Genomic DNA, 26,836 nt, shown 5'->3' with positions numbered 1-26,836 from the left:
TGTATATAGGGCAATCGTGGCTCAAGAGTTCGCAGTTCATCCTGTAATGGAAGGTTGCCAGATTGAGCCCCGCCTCCGACAGTCTCGGTCGTTGTGTCCTGGGGCAAGACACTTCACCCGTTGCCTACTGGTGGTGGTCAGAGGGCCTGGTGGCGCCAGTGTCCGGCAGCCTCGCCTCTGTCAGTGCGCCCCAGGGCAGCTGTGGCTACAATGTAGCTGCCATCACCAGCGTGTGAATGTGTGAATGACTGAATGTAGTGTAAAGCTCTTTGGGGTCCTTGGGGACTAAGTAAAGCGCTGTACAAATACAGGCCATTTACTGTGCGTGTGTTTATGCTCAAGTGTATGAATAAATTAGTCAGTTTTAAACAGTTGCAATTTAAACAGTAGAAGAGTGGCACTATATTTATATATTTATAAAGAATTTCAAACAACAATTAATTGATGCTCAAAGCAGGTTTATTTAATTAATATCCAGATTTCCAATTAGTTCCCAATTCATTCAGCAGCAAATCACATCACCAGTCACTTCAAGGCTATATGTATTATTGTAAGGTAGACCCTACAATAATACATACAGAGAACCCAACAATCATATGACCCCCTATGAGCAAGCACTTTGGCGACAGTGGGAAGGAAAAACTCCCTTTTTACAGGAAGAAACCTCCGGCAGAACCAGGCTCAGGTCGGGGCGGCCATCTGCTGCGACCGGTTGGGGTGAGAGACGGAAGACGTTTGTTGTAGGTCTGATTGAAGGACTGATGTGATGGTAAGTTGTCTGCTGCTCCGCTTTGAATATTGAGAGATTAGTTGATGGATTTCAAGCCAAATTGTGCCCAAGTTTAAGACCACATTCATTGGTTGTTTTTGTTGATGTTATTGTTTTGGGCTTTTTTTCCACAAGAATTTCTAGCTCCCCTAGAATTCTGGCCACCCAAACGATGATTGCTGCTGAGAGAGCACAAGGTTTTGTCCCCCTGTACTATTCATGTCCGTGCAGGGGGTTCTCCTTGAGAGGCCAGGGTCGAAAAAGGGATGCTTCAGAACCTCCAAGGGTGTTATGCGCTGATTTGCATCCAAGGCCAACATTTCTTTGATTAGCCTTACAAATAATGTTTGGCCATTTTCCGGTCCTCGCCTAACCTTCAGCAGTTGTTCGAGGTCATCGAGACGCTTAAGTTTTATATATCGAGTTTCCTTGGATCGATAATCTGTCTCGTATTGAAATTGTTCTGGGGTCTTAAATGTCCAGCGCTGTTCGTTGTGGTTATCCTCGATGAAATAGCTGTCAGTGTACAAGCCAGACTCTAGAAGATGATCTGGTAGCTGACCCTGAGTTTCAATTATGAATTTCAAAACATCATAATCGTCTTCCCCAGGATAGAGAGGCACCCCTGTAGCAAGCTCCACAGCTACCAGCCCCAGAGACCACATGTCAATTGCTTCATCATATGGAATGCCAAGCATAATCTCAGGTGCACAATAACCAATTGTCCCCACACAGTCACCAGGAATCACTGCAGAGGTGTTACATGCGATGCCAAAGTCTATAAGTTTGACTCTGACTTGAGACTCACTGCGGTTCACAACCATGATGTTGACAGGTTTGAGGTCAGCATGCACTATTCCCACAGAACCCAGGTGGAATAGAGCATTTGCGAGCTGATGCAAAATTGGCCTGATTTCTCTCATTGGGAGACCTTGGTTATTCCGGTCCCCTATGTAGTCTGACAGGCTTTGGTCGAGGAGTTCGAAATTCAAGCAAATGCGCTCTCCATCGAGGAAATAGCCGTTCCATTCGACAATGTTGCACCTGTCTGGATCCAAGCGCCGTAGCTGCTCCAGGATGAAAATTTCCAGTTTTGCCTGGAGCAGAATTTCAGGGTCACTCTTGTTGACTTTAATAGCAACAGTTTGGTTCTTTTTTGTATCGCGACATTTCGTTACAACACCAAAGCTTCCTTCTCCAAGGAAAGCCTCCACCATGTGGTGATCTCCCAAAATGGTCCCTTTAGATATTCCAAGCTCATCTGAGCCGAAAGATGGGTTGGCTGACATGGTGTAATGTGTCTGTTTGCGCTGTGGATTGGTGAGAAACAAAACTGAACTTGTTTTGGTTTCTCTCGTAAATTGCTCTCAAAACTTCTCGAAAGGGTTTTAGTTGCTGCAGGTCAACGTCCGTTAAGCATAAAGTAACAGGTGAGCGCTCCTATTTATGGATTTTGGGATCAAAGCAAAGTTATGACGTCAGAAAGGATCAAAGCAAAGTTACTACGTCACAAGCGATCAAAGCGATTCTCATATGTGCGCATGCGCACATATGAGAAGCGATCGAAGGTTTCTAATATGTGCGCATTGGCACACACGTGCTTGTTTGTGTAATATTGTTCACACTAAACTTGATCCTAATCAATTTAATATCAGTCAATCAAAGAAAATGTTAGTTTTGGAAAATTTTAAAATGACATAACTGACAGTTAAAACATTTTTTGTTCATGTATTTGTATTTGTATTGTCTTCGGGGGTTTTTTTGCATACCATGTCAAGCTTTTCTGTATATAGTCATGTCGTAGATTTCGGAACAAACAAGAAATTGAATTGGATTTTAATATTGCAGTGCTTGGATTTCGGATTTGGTGCTTAAAACTTCTTGAAACTGTAACCGTATTTCATTCACCACAAATAACTATCTGATTGAATAGTTTTCTTATCAGATAGAGAAATAAAACGAGTCGCAAAGTCTAAAAGCAACATTTCTCTGCCTGGGCTGTACCTCTGCACGTTAGTCTGTTTCAATGTGTGACCCCCCACCCCCTCCCTGATCAGTCGGGGGTGAGGGCGCTAATGTGCCTGGAGGCCGTTTTAATGAGTGTTTGCTGGAAAACGAAAAATACAAGAAGGATTTGTACGTTTTCACAACGGGGGAGTTTGCGTAAGTACTAGTAAATAATTTTCTCGAGTGTGTACGTTACACATGTTATTTGTTTAAAATTGGTATTATTATTTTGCTAGCTAGCAAACTCGCGGGATAAAGGATTGAAGTGCACTCAGTGCGATACAATACGGTGCCGCTATTCTAACAGTTAGTTATTGCAGGGTAACTTGTAGAATATGCTGTGAATTGAACCAAGATTACACAGCAGTAGCAGTAATACGAGTTACTTCCCTCAAGTGAAAGCGTTAAACGTTAGCCCGATGCTTAACTAGCCAACGTCAGGCTTTCTGATTGAAGGCTAAAAGCGACGTTGTCACCAAGTAAACAGAATATTGATGATATTTTTGTGTATCGCTGCAGCCTTTTCAAGTATTAACCTGGTGTCTTTGGGAACAGCTTAGGGGGAAATGACGGTAATATGACTGAACCGTATGGGAACAAAGAATAGTCACTTTTTTGTGCTACCGAAGTTTCCTCGCTTTCATTCAAAATCTGTTTATCATTAAACAATTGAAACATAATGGCTTCAAGCTGACATTGAGGCCTGTGGGGCACTATCAGCCACTGAGACAGTAGACAAGTGACTATTTCACACTTTAAGGCTGCCTGTTTATTTAAGGGAGATGAACAGTACATTATAACTGTACATAATAATATCAATGATGATAGATTAAATAAATGGGTTTTTGAAAGACGCTTGTGCATTTTTAAAGTCTAAAGTGTTGAATTGATCTGAGTATGTCATCTGTTCAAAGCCTCTCCCAGTCAGTGCTGTTCTTTATGCCTGTCTTACTCTACATGATGTTATTAGCACAAACACTTTAAAGGTGATAATTAGGTCTACAACAATAACACAGACTGCAATGTAGTTAAGCGTCTTACAGTTAGTTTTGAATGAATGAACTTAAAAAACAACACAAGCAAAGATCCTTCTCCTCCTGTTTTTTTGTCACATAAGAAAGAAGCATCAATATCTGATGAGAAGACTTATTAATTTGGCCTTTCACGTGGTCTTACTCAGGTGATGCGAAGTGAAATATGCATCCTTTTTATGGTAATGTGCTGGAAAATGTTGAAAATGGACATTAAACGTGCTCACAAAGTGCTTGAATTTGACCCTGAAAGGTGTATGAACCCAGAAAAAGTCACACTTGGAGTAAAAACCTCTCATAGCAAGTTAATCATATTCAATTGATTTGATGCTTTCAGCACAAAATTTAGCCACACAGTCAGGACAGCGTCTGATTTACCTTCATCGGTAAACCTGTTTATGCAGTACATAGTAACAGTGTGGCTGAGTCCTCTGGTTCAAATCAGTTCCAGTACATTTGGAGATGTAACGGTGTGTTCACACCGAACGCGATGGACCCTAAAAAAACGTCCCAAACGCCCCTAATTTGACGCGTGCACATTCGCACCTCTACGCGTGTCCAAGAAAAATCCATCGCGCCTCAAAATATCATATTTTCTCGCATGTGAACCGGAAATGTGGGAGGGATGTGGGAGGAAGTTGTGCCAGACCGGTATCTTTGCAAGATGGCAGCTGTCGAGCTAGCGCTTGAAGAGAGAGTCTCCTTTCTCTATGTACTGTGGAGAGCAGAGCAGCGGCGTAAAAGACGTCCTCGCTGTACCTGAGTCCATCATGTCCTCCAGAGGCGTGAGCAGTTTGGTGAGTTTCACCATTTGCTCCAGGAGCTGCGCCTGGATGACGGCCAGTTCCAGCGATATCACCGTCTCTCACTCGGCCAGTTTGAGGACCTGCTTTCCCGCGTCGGTCCCAGAATCGCCCGCCTAGACACCAACTACAGACGCTCAATCCCACCTGCAGAGCGCCTGTCCATCTGCCTGAGGTTAGTAAAAGTGTTTAATACGGTAGTCCTTTATTGATACCTGTGCTAATATGCTAAACCATCCAGTTATACACTGCTAACATGGATGTGCTATGCTAACAGTGATGCTCTCGGTGTTCACTGGTAAGGAGACGACTGTTTATAATATTTCTAGTGATACTCAGCTCTCATCAAGTCCTGATTTAATTCGATTTATGCCGTTATCAGTGTTTGCAATGATAGCATGGCTGTGGTGTCACATCAATGTATGCACTCGGTGTTTGCTGATATCAAACTGTAGCATTAGGACCACTGAGTTAACCTTTGTAGTGATACTCACTCCTTTTTATTTAGACCTGGTTTGATTCTGAGATAGTTGAATATTTGTATATAATCCCTGCAGCTGTCAGACTCTATAGCAGGGGTCACCAGCCTTTTTTAAAACAGAGTTAGATAAAACTGAACAGTTTGGTTCATCTTGGTAAGCTGTCTTATCAGATTAAGGGCTACATGTCAACATACAACTCTTTATTTCTATTAATGTCTTACTTCATTCCTACCTGATTGACATGTTTAGGAATTATGAGTGATTGGCACACTGTAGTTGTAAAAGTTGCTACCAATCAAATTATGATATGTTAAAGTTAAAACAAAACAACTGTTTTAGATATGATCTAATATACATTTTGTGATTATCCTTATAATTACAAAATGTTTTATGTAAGATTTAAGTTTTGTGATTTAAATCTGACATCACAAAAGTATTTTGGAATTTGAATAATGTATTTTGTAACTGCAGTACACATAATACTGATTTTGAACAATTTTGTCCAGGTTCCTTGTCACCGGGGACTCCTTCACGACCAAGCGTTCAGTTTCAGAGTCGGTGTGTCAGATCACCCCCCAGACAGCGACGGCCATCTGGGACTGTCTAGTGGACGACTTCATGGCTGTGCCTTCACCTGGAGACTGGCGGTCCATCACAGAGGGATTCCAGGAGCGCTGGAACTTTCCTCTGTGCTGTGCAGCTCTGGATGGGAAGCACGTCCAGACAAAGGCACCCCATATATCATATAGGAGACACACATTGATATACACTAAATATTTATTTCATTTATTTTTTGTGGTGCCCAAATTTATGCACCTGCCTGATTTTGTTTAAAAAATTATTGCACACTTTCTGTAAATCCAGTAAACTTCTTTTCACTTCTCAAGTATCACTGTGTGTGTCTCCTATATGATATTTAACTGACATTTTTTATTGTAACAACCAACGATTTATACAGGAAAATAATGGCTTTTAACAATGTTGCCCAAACTTTTGCATCCCACTGTATTAGTATGTTTTGTCATTAGTATAATATGAAATAAATTCTACATGTGTCAAGTCGTGTGCCAACATTTGCTGTGTAGTAGAACTGAGACATTAGTCATTATAAACATTTATTTGAAATAATATTAAAATTCTCAAACAGAAAAACATTAAACATAAATATAAGTATTTACAGAGAGACAGGAATAAAAAGGACCAGCTGCTCTCCAGAGCAGGAACAAGGCTGAGGAGGAAATGCTCCATTGGAGACTGGTGTGGCCTCTTCAGGGACTCCAGGATGGCCAGCTCCAGCGCCGATGGACCGTCCTGGGACCCGTCCCTCATCTGCCTCGGAGTCGTCCTCTTCTGTGGGCCTGTAAAACAGCACAAAACACAAAGAAATGAGAAGACTGCTACTAGATTTTAATTTCAACATTGAAAAAACAAAAAAACAAAAACAGGATATAATCAGAAGCCTGTCATGCTTAACTTTTGAGAATAAAAGTAAATCTTTCTTTAAAAGAACTCTGTCCTGCTTAACTTAAAATTATATAAATTAATAGAAAACAATAGAACGAAAAATATTCTTGTAACAGTGCACATTTAGTGCATTTAGTGCAATTGGCTTCAGTTGAGGTATTATTTCAGCTTTTCTAATGCTAATCAGCTGCTCCTGTTTGTAAACCCGCTTGTTCCCATGATTACGCATCATAACTCATCATCATTATTCATCTATGTATTACTTTTATGTATTAGTGATCTATTTGTTGTAATCATCTATCCTTGCAGTTGTTTATTACACAAAATAAATTATATTATCACACTTCTGGCCACATAGCGCTGATATTCACTGCACATGCCCATATTAACCTTAACCAGAGGGTTTAAAAAACAAACCAGTGTTTACATACCATATCTGCTTCTGCCGTGGCCTGGTGGACAAGAAATTGGTTAAGGGTTCCCCGAGCTTTCACGCCCCTCATGTTCTTCATGTGCCCATTAGAAGCATGCCTATGGAAAAAGTGCGCCGGCACACAGTGCAGTGCGCTTTATAGGTGTTATGGTGACCTTTTCCAGCCAGGTGTTTCCCTTTTCCCATTCCTCCCTGTACTTTTGCAGCCTTTTTTTTCTTTCTCTGAGCGAACAAACATTGCTGCTCTAATGCTGGGCTCACACTGTGCGATTTCTGGCCCATTTTGAGACGGTTTTTGAGTCGTGCGACCGATTTGGTGATCGGCCCGATTTTGGCCTTCATCGTGCATCGTGTAGTATACGTGGGGTAACGAGAAGCGATTAACACCTCGAGCAGCTCACGATCATCAATCGCTCGTGAGCCGCTCACACTGCTCACGCGCAAACACGTAAACGTCGGTGAAAAAGACGGAGCAGCACGGCTGTGCAGCGTGTGATCTGGACACAAGCGATGGAGGCACAACTTGTAGAACTTTGGAAAGCTCATCCGAGCCTTTTCGATGTGGCATCACAAAATTATCACGACCACAACAATCGTGAAAATAGTTGGATTTACACTGCTGCTCATTCACAGCTGCCTGATCATGTTTTTCATTAGCAATTTAGCAAAGTTGATGGTGGTGGTGTGTCTGTGTGAGTGAAAGACAGAGAGAGCGACAGATTTTCTGTTATAACCTTCATGTTATGGAGGCACAGTGTGAGCACTCGGGTCGCATCAGAGCATCGGGCGGTATAGTGTGAGACCTGCATCGTGACCTACCAACTTCTAACCCCTGCGAGTCAATCGTGCAGTTTGAGCAGGAGCTGAATAACGTGACTGAAAAAATCGCACAGTGTCTGCCCAGCTTTAGGTGTACTGTCGTCCGAGACTTGCACCGCAGTGTCGGCGTTTGTTTCCCTGTTGGCCATGCTTCTTGTTGTGGTCATCTGTTGTCTTCCGGTATTTTCTCCGCAAGCGACCTTTCCTCGACCAATGAGATGAGCGGTAATCTGAATTGTCATACTCGAATTGTCATAAGTGTGCTGTCAGCTCATTGGTCACAAAGCAGGAGAGGGGCTGGGAATTATGCTTTCAAACAAAGCGTTAATTCCATTAACATTTATAGACTACTTTTGATTCTCACTGTATTACGGGACAAAGTGCGTCCCTTATTAGCTCAATACGGGACGTGTACTTTTGTTTCTAAATACGGGACAATTCCATTTTTTAAGGGACGGTTGGTCACCCTAGTTAGAGGAGAGCTGATTTCTATTTCATCTCACTCAATCTAGGTGGGAATTTTGACCCCACGTCTCAATTTAATTACAGAGCACATTGAATGTCTGGATGAGACTTTAGTAATGAATTCAGGACTGTGTGTGTGTGTGTGAGATACACAATTGGGGCTGCAGAGATTGGAATAGTTTACCTTCATTTTAAATATCACTGCCCTGTGCACATTGTCGGCTTTAAAATTCAAACTTAAAGAGTTTGTAAGTAAACTGGCTGAGATGAGACAGACGATGCACCGGGTCCTCGTCTGAGTGCTGGCTTTCAGTTGTGCTGTCTCTCTTGCCCAGCCATGCACACACAGACACTGTGCTACACTTACACAGTGAGACAGATGCTCACAGAGACGTCCAGATACATTTTTTCCTTGCTGGAGGTCATCTTGTGTTTTTTGGCCCACTGTAGCCTCACACCGAGCTCCTGCTGTTTTTTGAACACTTTAACAGCTAACAACTTTTAGCTTCCTGTTGAACACACTTAAGTGGTCACTCACTTCCTGAGCCCTGGGCAATAAGAGACGTTTTGTGTTTTAAAATTTATTGATATGTTTGATCCTTTCTGAGCTGCATTAATGAAGCAGTCATTAGAGCACCATGTCCGCTATAATAGTTCTGTAGTTTGATGCTTGAGTCGTTGCAGACTTGTTGAAACTCCCTCACCCGTCAAAGCAGCGTCTTTGTTATTCGAGTCCAGCAGATGGCAGTGTTTCACTGTCTGACGGCTGTCTGAAGCTTCAGCTGGATTATTCGTTTAAATGAGATCGTTTTATAAAACTTACAACAACAGGCCTGAACCTGCTTAGCTCCAAAGAGCTGGCTAAACGATGGGGCATGTTCAGAATCTTCCTGAAGTTTAACAATTTCCCAAAAAGCTACACAAAGTGAATTTCCATATAAGACAAGAAGGAAAGAACAGGGTGTGACGTGGAAGGGGCACTCTGGCAAACAAATTACTGCTTTTATTAAGTTACAAAACTCGCAGTCTTGTTCACGAGTGATCGGAGAAGGGAACAGGAGATCGACAGATGGATTGGTGCTGCGGCTGCAGACTCTTTACCAGTCCCTCTTTACCAGTCGATTTACGTCCTTACCCTCTGTCACAACGGGACTGAACGGACTCACGCGTAGGCTCTGAGTAGGGAACAATAAAGGTTTTTTTATTTACAGAAGCACCAGGTGATCTATTTACACAGTGGGGAAAAGACGGGTTCCGGGAATCCACACACGAACAGGAGGGGGGAAAGACACTTGCAGTCCACACACGCTCCAAAGTCCTCACTCCATCCACGCTCCACGCTCCTCTTCACACTCCACAAGAAGCACAAAAGCTCGCTCCAATCCTCACACACTTGATCGCTCAGGTAACACAGGGGCAGGTCCAGGGAAATCTATTCACAGAGATGCAAAAGGTTACTGTAAGAAGAGGGCAAGGGCATGAGCCCACAGATGAGCTCCGCCCAGGCAGTGAGAGAAGGAGGGAGGGAGAGAGCGGGGACAAAATCAAAACAAAGAAACACATGTAGCCACACTGAGGCGACCGGGTAGACACAGGGACCCTGACACCCTCGCCTTTTTCACAAATGTCATGTATGAAAATCTATAATAACTCCAGTTATACGGATATCAATATCCTCATAAGTGAGGATATTGATAAAACTGATTTGAACTTTTACTGATTTCTGTTTAGATATAAATTGATTCAAAGTGGTCAGATATGCAGATTCTGACCTTTCCTCTGGCAAATATATAAACTCACTGAAAACAGTTTGACTTTTCAGAGAGTTTCCTATCTATCTGTATTTTTACTTTAATAGTTAAGCACGATTAACATTTAGGAAACAAAAATAAACAAGTTAATAAATGAAATGAAATAATACTGATTTATATATTCACTCTGTTTACTTTTTCCATATAGAAATACAATGAAGACTTCCATTTTCCTGCTGGTGGCGCTCTCTGGCACTGTGCTCTGCATGACTAACGGACGTGTTCAGAAATTCGAAAACCAGCATATCATCAACATGATCCCACAAGGGGGATGTGATGATCTGATAGCAAACAGAGATAATAATGGTAACTGTAAGCGCAAGAATACCTTTATCATTGGTGACTTTAATCAAGTTAGAACAATTTGTGATCCAAGCAATTGTATCAATGCAAATAGAAATCTTTATAAAAGCCCCACAGACGTGCACATTCTGTATTGTAAACTGCTGGGACAAACAACCGATACCCATTGTACACACAGATACAGATGAAAAGGCGTATTGTAATTGCATGTGATAAAATCAATCATTTCCTTCAGCCTGTGCACTTTGAATGTTGCTCTTGAGTTGAGAGATGCTGTGAGCTTGCTGCCATCTTTAAACATCACTTCATGATGCTGGTTTAGATGCTTTATAAGACTTTGTTACGTTTCTTAAACAGTGATGAAAATAATAAAGAGGAAATATGAGAGAAGTGATTTTCAGTGAATGTTGAAAAAATACCACAATAACAAAAATGATGGCAACACTGCTACACTTTGCTTTCTTAGCTTGCATATTGTACATTTTCACAGTTGTTTCTGATTGGCTCCATCTTCTCTCGTTGTCACAGCTGTTGCTCAACTTTCAGCACTCATTAAATTAAAAAAACAACAAACAAAAAAACCAAGCTGCTGCTGGTAAGGTTGGCATTCTTGCAAGACTCAGTAACACAAAACAAATAAAAAAAATGCACATCCCATGTTTATCCCATGTTATTCCAGGCTGAGTTTATGCATTTATGCTTATTTGTTTATAAAATATTATAAGCTGGTCTGAGGTCATTTGTTACTAAAGAAAAACAAACAAACACTGTGTCATTATTTAATCCACTAAAACTAAGACACAATGCAGAAGCAGTGTGTGAAAACTAAGTGCACCTTCACTGGTGTAGCATCTGCCTTAGAAACAATGAACTCAAATGAAACAGTTTAATCATCTCTATGTGCTAAAGGCTCATTTTAATGCAGCATTAATCGCGTTGCTTTAACAGTGCTGCATTTTAATAATGTTTATCACGTTCTTTGTAGATTTTAATTATCACCATCGTCGCTGTGATAACATGTCTGGTTGGAGCAGGCAGCACTCAGGGATCATGTTGTGTGGAAGAAGAGTCATGTGATTGTTTTTTTTAAAGATTTTTTTCTATGAGTGCACAGAGTGTGAAACAGAAAGATAGGATTGACAGAGAAAGCTGATCATGTCTGTTGTGACACCTGCAATCTCTGACTAGAGTTTTAGGTTTTGTCAGGCAGCTAACACAAAGAAAGCCTGGCTTCATTGTACAAATACAACTTACATATACAACACATGACATATTACACAGAGTCATTATTTATTCAACAAAAACTAAGCCAGATGCAGTTTTTGGATTTTATTTCAAAATGTTCTTATTCTGATTGTTTACTTAATATATTTAGACACATTTGGTTTATTTCTATAAAAATGATATTTTACACAAAACTTCAAATAGCTGCCTGCAAACATGGCTCTTTATTGTAAAGCCAGGTATGAACAACAACCTGCAGCTGCATGCTGTTGTGGTCATTGGTGTCACATTAGGTTCTGAACCACAAACAGAGAAGTTTCTTAGAACTGCTGGGCTAGTAGTGATGGGATTTCCGGCTCTTTTTAGAGATCCGGCTCTTTCGGCTCCCAACCGGCTCTTCAGGTTGTTTTGTTGCTTTAATTAATTTATTATTAACAATAATATAAAATTATGCACAAAAGGAATTACTAACGTAAAAAAGTGGTTTTATTTGTATATGTTTATATATAAATATATGCAGTGGCCCCTAGAGACAAAACACGTACAAACTCCAAAACACATTTCTAGCATGAACTGAACTTCCAAAGCAGAGCTACTAGATCACTTAAATTACACAATTGAAAGCATGTGTGTATTGTTTGTGTATTTATACACAGGCACTCATATATATTCAAATAATTAAAAAAAAAAGTTCATCTACCTGTTACTATCACACACCAAATCCGGTTGTTGGTACTTGCTGGCTTGTGTAGCCATTAGGTAACAAAAGCTCAACACTGCGCCCAGCATCCTGGAGCACTTCTGTTGTCTTTTGTACGTGACTTGAAGTTTGTATGTGCTTTGTCTGTAGGGACCACTGTAAATATACTTTTATTTATTCACTCCACATAAAATGTAGTAAATAAATCATGTAATACAAAAATCAACTATTCACATTTCAACTTTGAACTATTTAAATTTTCAGCTTTTTCCTTTTACAAATTTAAAGTGAAAACAACACAAAACACTGCAAACCACAACCCAATTAAATATAAATTAAAATATGAAAACATAAAGAACGGTGGCCAAACGGAAGAAGACAGTCTATATTCTTAGCAGCATGCACAGCATGGTTCAGACTGATAACACTACCAAAAGGAAGCCAAACACTGTCACCCTTTACAACAAAACAAAGTGTGGCGTGGATGTGATGGACCAGATGGTTCGGGAGTACACTGTCCGCAGAGGAACACGGCGCTGGCCAGTTGCCGTGTTTTATAACATGATTGACATGGCAGCACTGAATGCACATGTGCTGTATCAAGCATGCACCGGGACGAAGGAAATACGGGTGGACTTCCTGGTGGCGCTTGCAACAGAGTTGGCTCGCTCTCATGTAGCTGCGAAGAAGGCAAGAAAAGAACAGTTGCTTCAGACACAACCCTCCACAACGAGCCCTGGAAAAAGAGCCACGTGTCAGGTCAAACACAAATGCAAGAACAATCATGCCACTGTGCGATGTGTTCACTGCTACAGATACACATGTGGTAAATGCAGACTACAGATACCATGGCAGTGCCAGGATTGTGAGTGATTGCTGAAAATGTTGAAATGTACTAACTCACTTTTTATTATTATTTGTACATATGTGTACAAATGGTTGGTTTTTTGTACTGTTTTTATCAATAAATGTCAGCAACAAAGGACCTACACCCATGTGTGTTGATTTCTCCCTAAGATGGCAAACTGAAACACTCCACTCCCCCAACCCCTCAATCACTCACCCCCACTCCCCTCCCTCCAGAATTCCTAGTTAACAACCTAATATACATATGAATGACTAGCCAATTTAGCTTCCACTTCCAGCATTTGACTGCTCTCCGGCTTTTAAAGGTAGAACGGTAGAAGCCTGGCAATCCCAGTGATATGGCATGATGACAGTGTTTACAATTTTGGCAGGAGAACAAAAGATAAATATTATAAAATACAAGACATGAAAATCTCAGGGGTCAGGGGTCGGGGGCCCAGGAAGTCTGACCCGCAGATTCCAGGTCTGACTTCGAGTACATAAAATATCATCTTTCTTGTGGGGAAGGAGCCTGAGTTAGAGCAGGAAGTTACACCATATTGATATTGTTGGGGTAGCCTCAATGCCAGTGTTGGACTCTCCGGTTTCCTTGAAGGAGGTTTGACTTTGTGCCATCGTTGGCTGGACTCTGTGCTCATTGATATCCCAGTATCAGTGAGTTAAGACACCATGCATTTATTTTCTGTGTGGCACACAACAAGAAAACAAGCCAAGAGAGAACACATCAGCCTCCAATGACATTTTATTAAAAGGTTTATTGGAGGTTATTTGTTGTGTTATTGAACCTGTGTGCTAATGAAAGAGTGTCCTTAATAAACGTACTCCATAAGGAAGTGTGTTCACAAGTGCACAGAACACATTAGGGCACAGGTCAATGATCGATTTTACAATTGTATTGTCAGATCGATGGACACTTTCGGATACTTGGATATTCAGGTGATTAGAGGAGCAGAGATGATCAGCTGATCAGGATTTGGTGGTGTGTTGGATCAGGTGGTGGAGAGATACAGGACAGGCCTGACATACACAAACGTATAGTGAAGGTGCAGAGGCTCAGATCTGTGACATCGTTAAGTCCCAGCTCAGTGTCCATATTTAGATGTAACAGTGCTATAGACTTTACCTGACAACTTGTATGAGTAATGTTTTCATCTCAGGCATGTAAATTTCATTTGTGAATATATTTTTAATACTTGTACAACAGATTTTTTTGAGTGTTAAATAGAAATTATATGCTGAAACTGAAGTGATGGGTCGCACTCTTTAGTTCACCCCTGCTCTCGAAACAATGTAGGTGGTCCAATTAACATATTTACATTTTTTCATTTGCTTTTGCTGTTTCACTTGCAAAATATTTCCAGTGTGACATTTGATCAGGTCTTGTAAACCTTGTCGTTAACCAAGCAGTCACTCCCAGGCTGCTGTGCTGATCACCGGATCTTAACTTAATTGTCACAGTGCACTCAGAACAAAACAGCCATGCAGAGATATGAGTCACAGTGACATTAAAACTGATGAAGACCGTCGTCGTTAGAACCAGCAAACTGAATGAACTAAAAAAGATCATCTAAATTCAACTGGTCTAAAATATCAGGATCTCAGTGTTAAGTCCATATTTTTGAAGTAGAAGCTTTTACTGGTTTTACTTAAGAAAAAGAAATAATAAGGAATTGTTTTGGAATTTGTCCAGGTTAACAGATGAAATCATGTTCAGTGCTTTGTCCTGTCAGTGAACACAGATTCTTTATTTGCACTGAATGGGACAGCATATAATTTCACTGCTTTTGGCGTAATGACAATAAAAGATAGTTTCAAAGTCTGACCTGCAAAGCCCGTCCACCCAGTGTCCTCCTCAGTCATGCTGGTTGCATGATTGCTGTAGAAGTGCTAAACTACTGTGACCTGATTAATTGAACTGAGCTCACACTGCAATAACTAATCAGTGAGGTGGTAGTTTAAGTACTTCATTACCAAAATGTATAAATGAAGTACATCAGAAGATGTTGGGGAAGAAGGACTTCACCGGGTGGGCCTGGACCCCCGAGGCCTGTCCCTGTGCCGACCTCGTCTGAGTCTAATAGATTTATAAGATAGAGCTCATCAAAAGACTAAGATATGAATATAAACATGATATTTGTCAGTTTAATTTAATGTTAAGTTGAACTGGAGTTAACCACAATCCTTTACTCTTCCAACTCCTCTACTTTGTCTAACAGTTAGCTTAGCTTAGCCTAGCCAAGTTTTCTTTGCAAAATTGCTAATTGCATGGTTTCAAATTGCAGTTTTGATTTTAAGTCGACTAATTGTTCAGACCTGCTCTGGGGCCTGTCTGAAGTATTAAATTGACATATATTTGTCTCAACACCTACGCAGGAGAACTTTTTTGTAAGTGTGAAATGGAAAATAGAAGAAGAAGTAGAGATGTGGGTGTTCCTATTTACATATTTTTATTTTCTGTTTCTTTAGCCAAACATGTTATTTGATCAGAGCACCTGCCTGTACACCTGCTGTTAAACAAGCAGTTATTTTCAAGCTGCTACACTGATCACAAAGTCATGACATATGAATGACAGGAAGTGTCCAGTGTCACGTAGCGATATTAATGACAACAATGATGGGTCAAAGCAACATATGATGAACATTTATTACGATATCCTGATAAACGTAATGCAGCGGGATAACTTCTACAGTTATTATGTTAGTGATGATGCCTCTTTGCTTTTCATTTATTCACAGCTTTGTGGCGTACGATGGAGTGTCAGGGCCACATTAAGATGATAACCTGCCACGGCTGCAGTACCCTCTACAACACGGCTTGTGTCGATGATTTAGTGAAGCAAACTGATCAGCTGTCTCATTGTGTCTTTTGTGTGTTTGGTTTTGTGTTTTCAATGAACTGAAAGCCCTCTTTAATGCACGAGGGTGTGACCATCCACATTCTCTCATCTGTCCAGTGTCAGCCATTCATTTTGTGCAAATGGTCAAGTCTTCCAAGTGTGCGTGCTTTTCCTTCTGACCAGATGCAGCTTTTTGCACCATAACTTTATTGTCCTGATACTGATCCCCACACTGTGTATGTGCACTAAAACAGCAATCATTTCACTGCTCAGGTTACAAAATGTCATAAGATGCTGCATGGCCGTACAACATAGACTTTGGTTAGCAACAACTCTCTGAGGCCTCAACTGTGAAGCAGAACGCTGTCTTATCCGGCTAACTTCAAGAGCCAAGTTATCCTTTGAACCTAATCTGCTCCAAAGCAATTTATGTTCCAAATGTGAGATCACCAGGTACAAAATCACCACCTACTAACCAGTAAGACCAAAAAAAGAACAAAATAAATAAAATCCCCGATCCTGGAAGGTCCCTCAGACCGCTGTGTGCAGAGAGTAGGAGGGTGTAATATTTTTCAGCAGAGTCTGATGTCTTTGTCTTTCCATGATTAGCAACGATAATGAACATAGATTCTCTACAACTTTACTGTTTTGGAAGTATTAATATATGATCCTAAAGCAGGACACCTGCACTGTAATTAATGACCTCACATCACATGTTTAAATTATGCTTTTACATTTAACCTTTTAATCAGACCAACAAAAAGCTCATACTCAATTTTAGCAGCAGTCATTGTGACACTGATGATAAAACTTGTGTAAAATTGCAAAACTGTAAAAAGAAATTTTAAAAAAAAAAAGTAAAAAAAAAAGCATTTTTGTAGCTCAATGTTGAAATTACAGGTAACTTCACTGGTTGGCTGTTTCACCTGTAACACTTCAAAATAACATGCTAAGGTTTAATAGGTTATAAGGAATATACTCTGAGCCCTGAGCAGTGTTGTGCTAATAAGAGACGTTTTGTGTGTGCAGTGAACCAGTAAGTTTTGTATTTCATAATTTATTGAGTTTCTATTATCGTTTCTGACCTGCGTTAAGGAAGTCATTAAAGCACCATGTCCGCTATAATAGTTCTGTAGTTTGATGCTTGAGTCGTTGCAGACTTGTTGAAACTCCCTCACCCGTCAAAGCAGCGTCTTTGTTATTCGCGTCCAGCAGATGGCAGTGTTTCACTGTCTGACGGCTGTCTGAAGCTTCAACTGGATTATGCGTTTGCTATGTTTGCCATGTTACAGTGGGGAGGAAAAACTCCCTTTTAACAGGAATATCTAGACATGAGTGATTACTGCAGTGGGGCACTATCTGTGCTATCTATAAGAAATGTTAGCAACAATAAAACTCTGAGGATCAGGGCTCCATTTCACTCCAGTGTTCAGTGGCATTTTAAAAGAGTGAATACCGACGCTGAATGTCTTTGTAAAGCAAAAGCACTTTGTTAGCCTTTACAGAGCAAAGCTATGGATCAATGTGCAGTGAAGAAAAATCGAGGTAGCCAGTCTGTCCTTTCCTAACCAATCACAGAGCTCCTTACATTGCACCATGTGGCTAATTTGCGTTTTACTGATATTGCTGGGCTGCTGTCAATCATTTTGTCTTTATATTACAACAGAGCATTGACCTTTAACCTGTTTAATTCATACTGAGTATTTAAAAAAATGTATTGTCATAATAAATTGTGCCTCACTGAAACACCATTTTGCATTAGCCTCTATCACCTGACTTGTCACTGATGATATCACTGCATGAGCAGGCGAGCGGTAGCGGCGGGGGGGTGTAGGTGAAGTTCGTGAAGAACAAAATTCTGTACGAGCGGACGCAGTGAGTCCAATAACCAGGGGTAACTGGAAATAAGGTGTTGTAGGTTGGCTTCCACAGTGTAAAGAGACACTTCTCCCTCATGCTCTAACAGCTGGTAAATCAATTTAGAAGCAGAGTCGATAACGGCCTCCTGAAGCTCCCTAGGTGGGGTGACTGCCGCTGGATCCATATCTGGCTGGTCCGTACTGTCACGGCGGGTGAGGAGAGCCGTGTGAAAATAATAAATGAGGATCCAATCGCAGGCAGTAGTGGAGAAGTGAAGGTGGTTTATTGAACACAAAAAATATGGACAAACAGCAAATGGAGCACGAACTAAACTAGACTGGAAACAACTAAACTACAGAGCACAAACCTGGACAAGAACGAGCAGAGGAGATGGACAGCAGGGAGAACACACGGGTGAGACATGGTGGACACACAGACGGACCAGCAACTACAATGACAGAGGACACGACTTAAATACACAGAGAAACACAGGGGAATTACACACAGGTGGTGGACACAGCTGGGAATAATCAACAAGACGAGACAGAGGTAAAACTGAACACACTCACATGAGACGCAGACCTTCACAATAAAACAGGAACAAGAAACCATCACACTAAGACGCAGACTCGACATAGAGAGAGAGACAGAAAATGACACATGGAACTAAACTAAACCTGCAAAAACATGACAACTCAAAATACTGGGTCAAACTGACCCAGAACCGTGACAGACTTTCTATAATGTTTTGCTTGAGCATGTCCTGCTTTTCTGTAATGTTATTTCTACAGTTTTAGCAGTTCTTCTCGAGGGAAAGAGAAAGATGTAAAAATCTTATACGTTATATATGTTAAATAACATGTGTAGTGCTCACATGTAATGCAGATGTTAGCTTTGATCTAACCAATAAATCCTGATTGGATGTTGTTAGCGTTAGCACTTGTGTTTGCTTCCCTGCTGTACAACAGCATTACCAAAATACAACTGAAGAAACAAACTCAGTTATGAAAAGTTTGTGTTCAGTTTGCAGTCACTGAAAATAATTACACCTTTGGGAATGACATGGAAATGCTCCCACACTAAAGATTGGGTTTTGTTTTGGGGATTTTCCATCTTAATTTATCTGTCTTATTTGGCTACATCTACGACACTGCTATGCTCTCTCTTGCCTATGTTTTCGTGGCTGCTGCTATCTGTATTTTAATATATATATATATGCAATGAAAATTCCCGTCTCGCCCCTCCCGGCAGTCTGTATACTTTAAGCTCGGGTAGTTTTTACACAGGATATGGGAGGATTATTGAGAAGAACCTAAGCAAACACGTGACAAGTTTTCAACAGGAATGAATGACAGTAAAAATGTTACCTCACAGATCGTTTTCATGCCATCAGTAATGAGCTGGTTTCAGCTGGACTGGACACACTCAAATGGCAAAGAAGGTTGTGTAGCCTTTGCAGAGAAGATGAAATGCATTCATGTAAATCAAAATGCATCTTTTAATTGAGGTAGAGCTTTGTCAGAGATATTATTCTCATAATGTACCTTTGTCCCAGCTGATTACCTTCACTAAACAGCAGGTTGCAAAACCTCTTGTGTACCTCTTTTCAACCACTGGGAGGCGCTACAGCTTCATTCCTTTCACACTAAGGCAGCGGTAGGGAACTCCAGGCCTCGAGGGCCGGTGTCCCTGCAGGTTTTAGACGTTCCCTACCCCTGCACTAAGGCCTTTGAAATCTTCATTAACACTGAGCTTGAAATTTCTATCAGTCGAATGCAAAGGAGTCCTGTGGTTGTAGGACAGAGGTAGGGAACGTTAATCTGCCATCATTTAGATTATATGACAACAACCTTCAAATCTGAAGTCTCAGAAATCTGCTTCATGTACAAGTTCCTCCAATAATCAGGGCTAATATCACCAAATTGTACATAAACAGACTTTTACATGTTAAATATTTCTCAAATATGGGGAAAAAAACAATATAAAATACTATATTATTAACAAAATATCTTAAGATACAGCTACAAATTGCTTGAAACATTTGCAATGAAATATATAAAACAGCTTTATTGTCAGTGAGGACAAAGTTATAGTGATGCTGTGCTGGAGTGTTCAAAAGAAGACAGAGACATGAAGTATAAATATTGTATAATATTAAATATAAGAAAGAACAAAGTTATAAAAACATTAATAATTGAAATCTGCAACAATATTCACATAAAGTGTAAAATACAGAGTTAACTGTTTAATAGGTAAAGTTTAGGTCTTGCAGTCGAACAATGATCCCAAACACAGCAGCAAATCTACAGCAGAATAGCTGAAAAGCAAAGTCCAGTCAAAGTCCAGACCTCAACCTGGGACATTCAGAGAGCTGTGCTTAAATAAATGCCCACAAAGCTCAAAGAACTGAAGCAACGTTGTAATGAAGAGTGGGCCAACATTCCTCCACAACAATATGAGAGACTGATAAAGTCAAGCAGAAAACAATTACCTCACATTTGTGCTGCTAGAAGTGTTTCTAGTTATTCACAGGACTGTAGTTTGAATTTAAAGAAATGTGAAAGTGCACTGAAATTAACATAAAGTTATTGCAATTTAAAAAAAAATCAAGAAATCTAAGAGGAAGAAACAATGTAAACCACACAATTGTTTTTCTTATATTCTCCACACGGCAATGCACATAACAGACATAAAATATTTGCATTTATCAATAGAAAATATACAATTTTTCCATAGTCATAGCCAGGCCCGATTACTGCCAAACCTGTGCTGAATCAATCACTTAAACAGGACCTGTCTGACAAAGTAGAGTAGACCAAAAGATCCTCAAAAACTACACATCATGGCGCAATCCAAGGAAATTCAGAAGCAAATAAGAAACAAAGTAATTGAGATCTCTCAGTCTGGAGATGCAACGTCAAGATGAACAGAATCCAGTTTCTGGGATCCTGAAGGAGAATGTCTGGCCATCTGTTCACGACCACAAGCTGAAGTGCACTTGATCCAAAGCACACCAACAAGTCCACCTCTAAGCAGCTTAAGTAAAACAAAATAAAGACTTTGGAATGGCTTAGCCAAAGTTCATACGTGAATCTGATTGAGGTGCTGTGACCTTGGAAAGGTGGTTCATACTCAAAAACCCTCCAGTGTGGCTGAATTACAACAATTTTGCAAAGATGAGTGGGCAGAAATTCTTCCACCACCTCGTAAAGGACTCATTGCCAGTTATCCCAAACGCTTTATTGCAGATGTTTCTACTCAGGGTGGCCCAACCAGTTATTAGGTTTAGGGGGCAATCACTTTTTCCACACAGGGCCATAATAATGGCCGCCTTAATAATAAATGCCTTGATTTAGGAACTACTTTTAATGTTTACTTGTGCTATTTTGCAAAAAATATAATCTCTGCAAAAACATCAAAACTGTTGACCATCTGACCTCAATATGAAATTATTAATCTTTTGACAAAAAACATTTAGATTTGTAAAAATAAAGAAACCATAGAGGAACAAACAATGTTGTTTGCTACGTTCTAACATGGCAATCTAAATAACAGTAATGCAAACATATATATTTATCAATAAAAACAGATCGCCTTTTCACTGTTACAAAAGTCAAGTACATCAATGTTTGTTCAGCTTTCATAAATGTAAGTTTATAAGTACATAGTACATTTTTTGGTAAAGTCCAACTTCTTTTAATACATGCAACACATTTCAGAACATTTGGGACAGAGACAACAAAAGACTGGAAATACTTCGTAAAAATCTGGTGAAAGACTTTAAAGCCAGTGGGATTAAATGGGAGACATAACATTTAATACTAGACAAAGACCGATTGAATCATGAAGCAAAGAATTAATAACTAAATCACAAGTAGAAAATGTTATGCAGATATTATTGGATAGATTTTGGTGTAGAAAAAAATGACAAGAAATCAAAAATGAAAGTTATCTGGTCTTTTTCTTTAAAGAGTAGCCTACTGCAGAGCAGCAACACTGACAAAGACCATCATCACCAATACTGCAGCTAATACAATGATCCAGGAGGAAACTTGAAAAAGCAGGAAAAATGTGACACTGATCAAAATGAATACATCAATTATTGATCAAAGAGAAAATGCATACTACCACAATGCATTGTTATTGCATCTCAGTTTCTCACCATCACTGATAATCTGACGTCTGCTGGACCTCAGGAATCGTCTCCATCACCTCTCTGTGAGGAGCAGAGAGCACTCGTGCTGCACATCCCACCTGTGTGCTGTGTTTACGTGAACCTGAGAGCACAGCTGTAGTGGTGACAGTGAATGTAGCGTTGGTGTTGGACACACTGACAGTGTTGTACTGTGAGAAGCTGAGGTCTTGTTGTGAGACACTGAGTGTTACAGTGGGAGCAGGTCGACCAGTGGCTGAACAGGAAACAACCCACTCTTCAGCAGAGTTTGACTCTCTGACATCAACAACAGGTTCATGCAGCTCTGTGAAGGATCGGGAGATAATGCAAGGAATATATTGTTGAAAGGAAATCAGTTTCTAGCACATTTAAACACATTAATGCAAAAGTTCTTACTATAGACTTGGAAGCAGGTTCTACCAGTGAAGGAGCCTTCAGGATAAGTGTTAAACAGACAGTGATAGCATCCTTCATCCTGCTCCGTCACATTCCTGATGACTATGGAGCAGTTCTGTAGTCCAGTGTATTTAAACTTGACTTTATCGTTAAAGCCATCATTCACTCTCTGGCCATAGTACTTGCTGTAGTTGGCAACATTTGTCTCCACATCACGTGAGATTTTCTGCCATGTGACCTGAAGGACGTCTTTAGTGTCCAAGAGCTGACAGCTGAATTCAGCATCTTCTCCCACTGCTGCCAGCACAGTCTGCTGTGTTTGGACCACTGCTGTTACAGCTGCATGGAGAATAACATGAGTTAGAGATGTGGAACTGAGAGGTATTGATGGGAAGGATTAAACAATAATTCGGGTCATGGAGTAGTCTGTGTTTTAGGCTCAAACAAATTGACATATGGGTACCACTTAAATGTGATGTAGACTATAAATATAAACCTGACACTCATTGTTTCATACTGTATGTTTCAGGGACATTTTCTTTCATCTATAAAAAAAAAGTAAGACAATTCAGTTAGCTACCAACTAAACAAAGAAAGTCAGATAGATGTACAGATCGTGTCTATATTGGTTCTGTTGGTCCATGACCAATTCTGGAGGTCTGTACTGCATTTGAACTTTTCCAACAATTTGGAGGTCCAACCATGATTTAAGCTGGACATCAATATGGCATTCAACATTAGAACCTTGGACTTGATGTATATTTTTTGGACATCATGTAGATATCTATGACAAGTGCAGGGAATTTAAAGGTTTAATTGAGGTCATATTTTTTATTTACAAAATATCAATATTGGGGTTACAAAACAATCCCTCAGTGGACCAAAAATGAATTATAAAACCCATCACTTCAACATAACCAATACCAGGACTGGTATTGACTGGTAACTCGTGCTACTGTAGAAATTCCCATTGATTTTCTACATTTTCCCAGAGGCCTCCCCTTCTGTGGATTACTAGTATGTTATTTATTAATTTGTGCCTCAATTATTTCAGACCAGTTATTTCACTGGGGAAGCCTTATATTGCCCACTTCCTAATTTCAGCACTGTTTGATCTTTCTCTTTAGCATGTATGTAACTTTGGTTTGTTGAGATTTTGGCATTACTTCTGTCATAAACATTCTCTCTCAGACATAACTGACTAAGATTTCTGTGGTTACCCAGAACATTTTAATAGACTTTTTGTAATCAATCAGGTCTTCAACCCCTTCTTTTTAAAATAGTGTATAAACCGTATGTATGTGTGAAAGACTGTTAATGTTTTGATAAATTGTTTATTTTAGAACAATTGGTGAGTGTGTTTAGCCACTTCACACTACTACACTTTGCTCTAAACTACATTCCTTCTCTGAACAGTATATATGTGAATGGACTGACGGATCTTTTAATTTCAAATGTTAAATAATTGTCAGTAAACTACTTATGACTTGAACTCCGTCTCTGTCTAATGGAAATGAGTGCCTTCTTGTTTTTAACTACATTGGGGTTGTGAAACGTCTTTTACATTGTAGGCCACATACAACCCAATTTTTGTTAATTTACCAACCATACATACATAACACACAAACATGTGGTTTATCTATTGCTTTCATCGTAATATGAATAGGCATGGGGCAACCTTTAACAAAACAGTCTAAAGCTGTTTTCACACAGCTCTCAAAACAGTCTCATTAATCTGAATGATGAACAACTCATGACACAGAAAGTTGATTTTGTTCTTTTTTATTAGGCTGAGTGTTCAGTGGGAGAAACATTTTGTCACTCATTCAAACAAAATCTAAACTCTTCAGTAATTGTATCTCCCTCTAATTCTGTCTAAAGACAATCTCTTTGTCACTTCAGAGAAAAGTTCTCACATTTTAGGATCAATTTTTAATTATTACGAGTGAAGGTTCTTGTTTTCTTTTTTTTTCTCTTGTCACAATAAATAACTTTAAAAAACAAAAACAACAATACGGAATAAAACTTACCTTTTGAAAAGGCCATAAAAAGAAAAAACAAACACAGAATCCCACAGTCTGACATGGTGCACGTCTCTGTGTCCCCACTGGCTATTGTACGACGTATTGAAACAACGTCGTACAATAGCCAAATTATTGAAAACTCAAATGTCCCCGAAGGAAGGAAGAATCTCCCTTCCTTGTGGGACATTCCAAGGCATGTTAGAATGATCAACTGTACCAAGTAAAGTACAAAAACTTCCCAGTGCAGAGTTTCATCAGTGTTTTAATCAGCAAACTCAATCATTTTTTTCTGCATTTTGAAAATTCAGTAAAGCTGTAGGTGTCAACATTTGTCTCCACATCTTGTAAGATTTTCTGTCATGTGACCTGAAGGATGTATTTAGTCTCCGAGAGCTGACAGCTGAATTCAGCATCTTCTCCCACTGCAGCCAGCACAGTCTGCTGTGCTTGTATCACTGTTGTTAGAGCTGCACAAACAAAATAAGAGGCTTTCATAGTCCGTGTTTTATGTTTCATTTAAAAAAACAACAACAACTACATAACAGAATTCACTGAGGTACATACTGAACTTACAGGACAGAAACAAAGTACCAATCCTATTGCAGTAGTATATCTCCAGTAACAATACCAGCATTGGTATCAATACTATTGATAACTGCATCAATCTGCCCACATCTAACTCGTGCTATTGTAGAAATTCCCTGTGAACTTATACATTTTCTCAGAAGCCTTCCCTCCGCGCATTACTGGTATGTTATTTATTATTTTGTGCTCCAAGTTCAGTTATTTCACTGGGGAAGCCCCGTAATGCCCACTTCTTCATTTCAGTACTGTTTGATCTTTCCCTTTAACATGTATGTAACTTTGGCTTGTTGAGATTTTAGCATTACTTCTGTCACCAACATTTTAATGCTATCTTTACTCTGTTATAATCATCTTTCTATCTCAGGCATAACTGACTGAGATTTCTTTGGAAAAGTTCTCACATTTATGACCTTTTTAGGAGCTTCTTGTTTTGTTTTGTTTTCCTGTCACAATAAATAACTTAAAAAACCAAAAATGACAATATGGAATAAAACTTACCTTTTGAAGAGGCCATTAGAAAAACTAACAAATGTATAATCCCACAGTCTGACATGTTGCACCATTTGCCATGTCTGTCCCCTCACTGGCTATTATACAATGCATAGTGTTAGATTATAATATTATTTTATGCCATGTTAGACCCCTAATTAAAGATTGTGAATTATTAGGTAGTTTTAGTTTGCATTATTCTCCTGAATTAGAAGAAGCTGAAAACTATTGCATTAGTTAAACTGATTTGCATTACATTAGACTGCTGATTTATTGTGGATGAATGATATTGTTTTATGATGTTATAAGAAATACTGTTTGCAGAAAGTCATCGCCTTATTTGTCTGATTAGAAGAGAACAGAACATGCTGGAGTTTTCTGCCCCATCTCAGCAGGAGCAGATAAACAGGGAGCCAAGGTCGTAGCTTAGGCGCTGTGTGAGAGAAAAGCATGTGAATGTTTAGGCTTTTATGATTAGGTGGGGGCACCAGAGGCTATAAGAGTTTGATCAATGCTCCACCATTTTGAGATCTGAGGCTGTCTGCATACAGTGTCCATCTCCCACGCGTGTGATCATTAAAATCATCGTTTGACTCAACCCGGCCGGACCAGTGTTGTTATTGTGGTTTTTTCTCTTGTCTCCATCCCCAATTTTGAACTCGTAACACTCTGTAACTGTTAGCTAGGCAATTTCACATTTGTGTCTTTTTGTGGAATCAGTGTGTTTGAACAACACAAATTCTGCCTTTTCTCATTTTGAAAGACTGAACATGATATAAACAAAATAAATCTGATCTGTTCCTCTATAAATCTGGACAAATCTCAGATTCTGAAGTTCTCAGCGCTTACATTTTGTCCTCTCTACACTTCTGCTGACAACTGACATGTGATGTGTTTGTACAGCTTCCTCTGTCGGTTTTTAACAAACTAACAAATTATCCAACAGAAGAGTATACCTTTGAGACAATGGTGTAGGTCTACTTTCCAAACTGAGAGGATGGATGAGATGATGGTGCAGGTTTCCAGTCTTAATTCAGTCTTGTTGCCACATTGTGGTCACCTGTCACCTTACTTTTGCTGTGGGAATTATGAAATGATACCTAGACTTTAGCTTGCCTGTAGTGGCATTAAATGATCCTTTAGAAAATAGTTATAAATGTATTAGTTCCCAACATTGTACATTGCTGAATCATTATTTTTACTGAAAGTCTGTTCAGTTTCCAAACTAAAAATAAAATTGAGTGTGACTCGCCGGCACATTACAGTGAGACTCTCCAGTTTGATCAGCAGAGA

General features: G+C 39.7%; 2 protein-coding genes across 2 annotated transcripts in view; both read right to left on the bottom strand.

The window, feature by feature from the left end:
- Positions 1 to 509: 509 nt before the first annotated feature.
- Positions 510 to 26,836, bottom strand: part of LOC147336505 (uncharacterized) — a 462,456-nt gene continuing 436,129 nt past the window's right edge. The window contains exon 3 of the mRNA XM_086285435.1: positions 510 to 1,700. Within this exon, the coding sequence (XP_086141561.1) occupies positions 919 to 1,700 (782 nt within the window). The 3' untranslated portion in view covers positions 510 to 918. The remainder of the gene's footprint in view (positions 1,701 to 26,836) is intronic.
- On the bottom strand, positions 21,699 to 24,530 carry LOC147336522 (OX-2 membrane glycoprotein-like). The gene is made up of 4 exons (XM_086285479.1): positions 24,476 to 24,530; positions 22,446 to 22,784; positions 22,050 to 22,353; positions 21,699 to 21,925 (listed from the first exon to the last, which is right to left on the bottom strand). The coding sequence occupies exons 1-4, from the start codon at positions 24,528 to 24,530 to the stop codon at positions 21,853 to 21,855; spliced, it is 771 nt and encodes a 256-aa protein (XP_086141605.1). The 3' UTR covers positions 21,699 to 21,852.

Source organism: Aulonocara sp. 'chitande type north' Nkhata Bay, linkage group LG3, assembly GCF_057382095.1.
Source record: "Aulonocara sp. 'chitande type north' Nkhata Bay isolate Kocher_YH1m ecotype deep benthic linkage group LG3, A_spYH_male_GT1.1, whole genome shotgun sequence".
Taxonomy (NCBI): domain Eukaryota; kingdom Metazoa; phylum Chordata; class Actinopteri; order Cichliformes; family Cichlidae; genus Aulonocara; species Aulonocara sp. 'chitande type north' Nkhata Bay.
Note: the sequence above shows the minus strand (reverse complement) of the source record. Positions and strands in the feature narration are given on the sequence as shown.

Bases quoted from the DNA above. Each gene is read 5' to 3' on its own strand.
- LOC147336522 (XM_086285479.1), bottom strand. From the start codon at position 24,530: ATGTCAGACTGTGGGATTCTGTGTTTGTTTTTTCTTTTTATGGCCTTT. The intron at 22,785-24,475 runs GTAAGTTTTATT...TTCTCCATGCAG, and splicing joins TTTTATGGCCTTTTCAAAAG to CTGTAACAGCAGTGGTCCAA. The intron at 22,354-22,445 runs GTAAGAACTTTT...GATCCTTCACAG, and splicing joins AACCTGCTTCCAAGTCTATA to AGCTGCATGAACCTGTTGTT.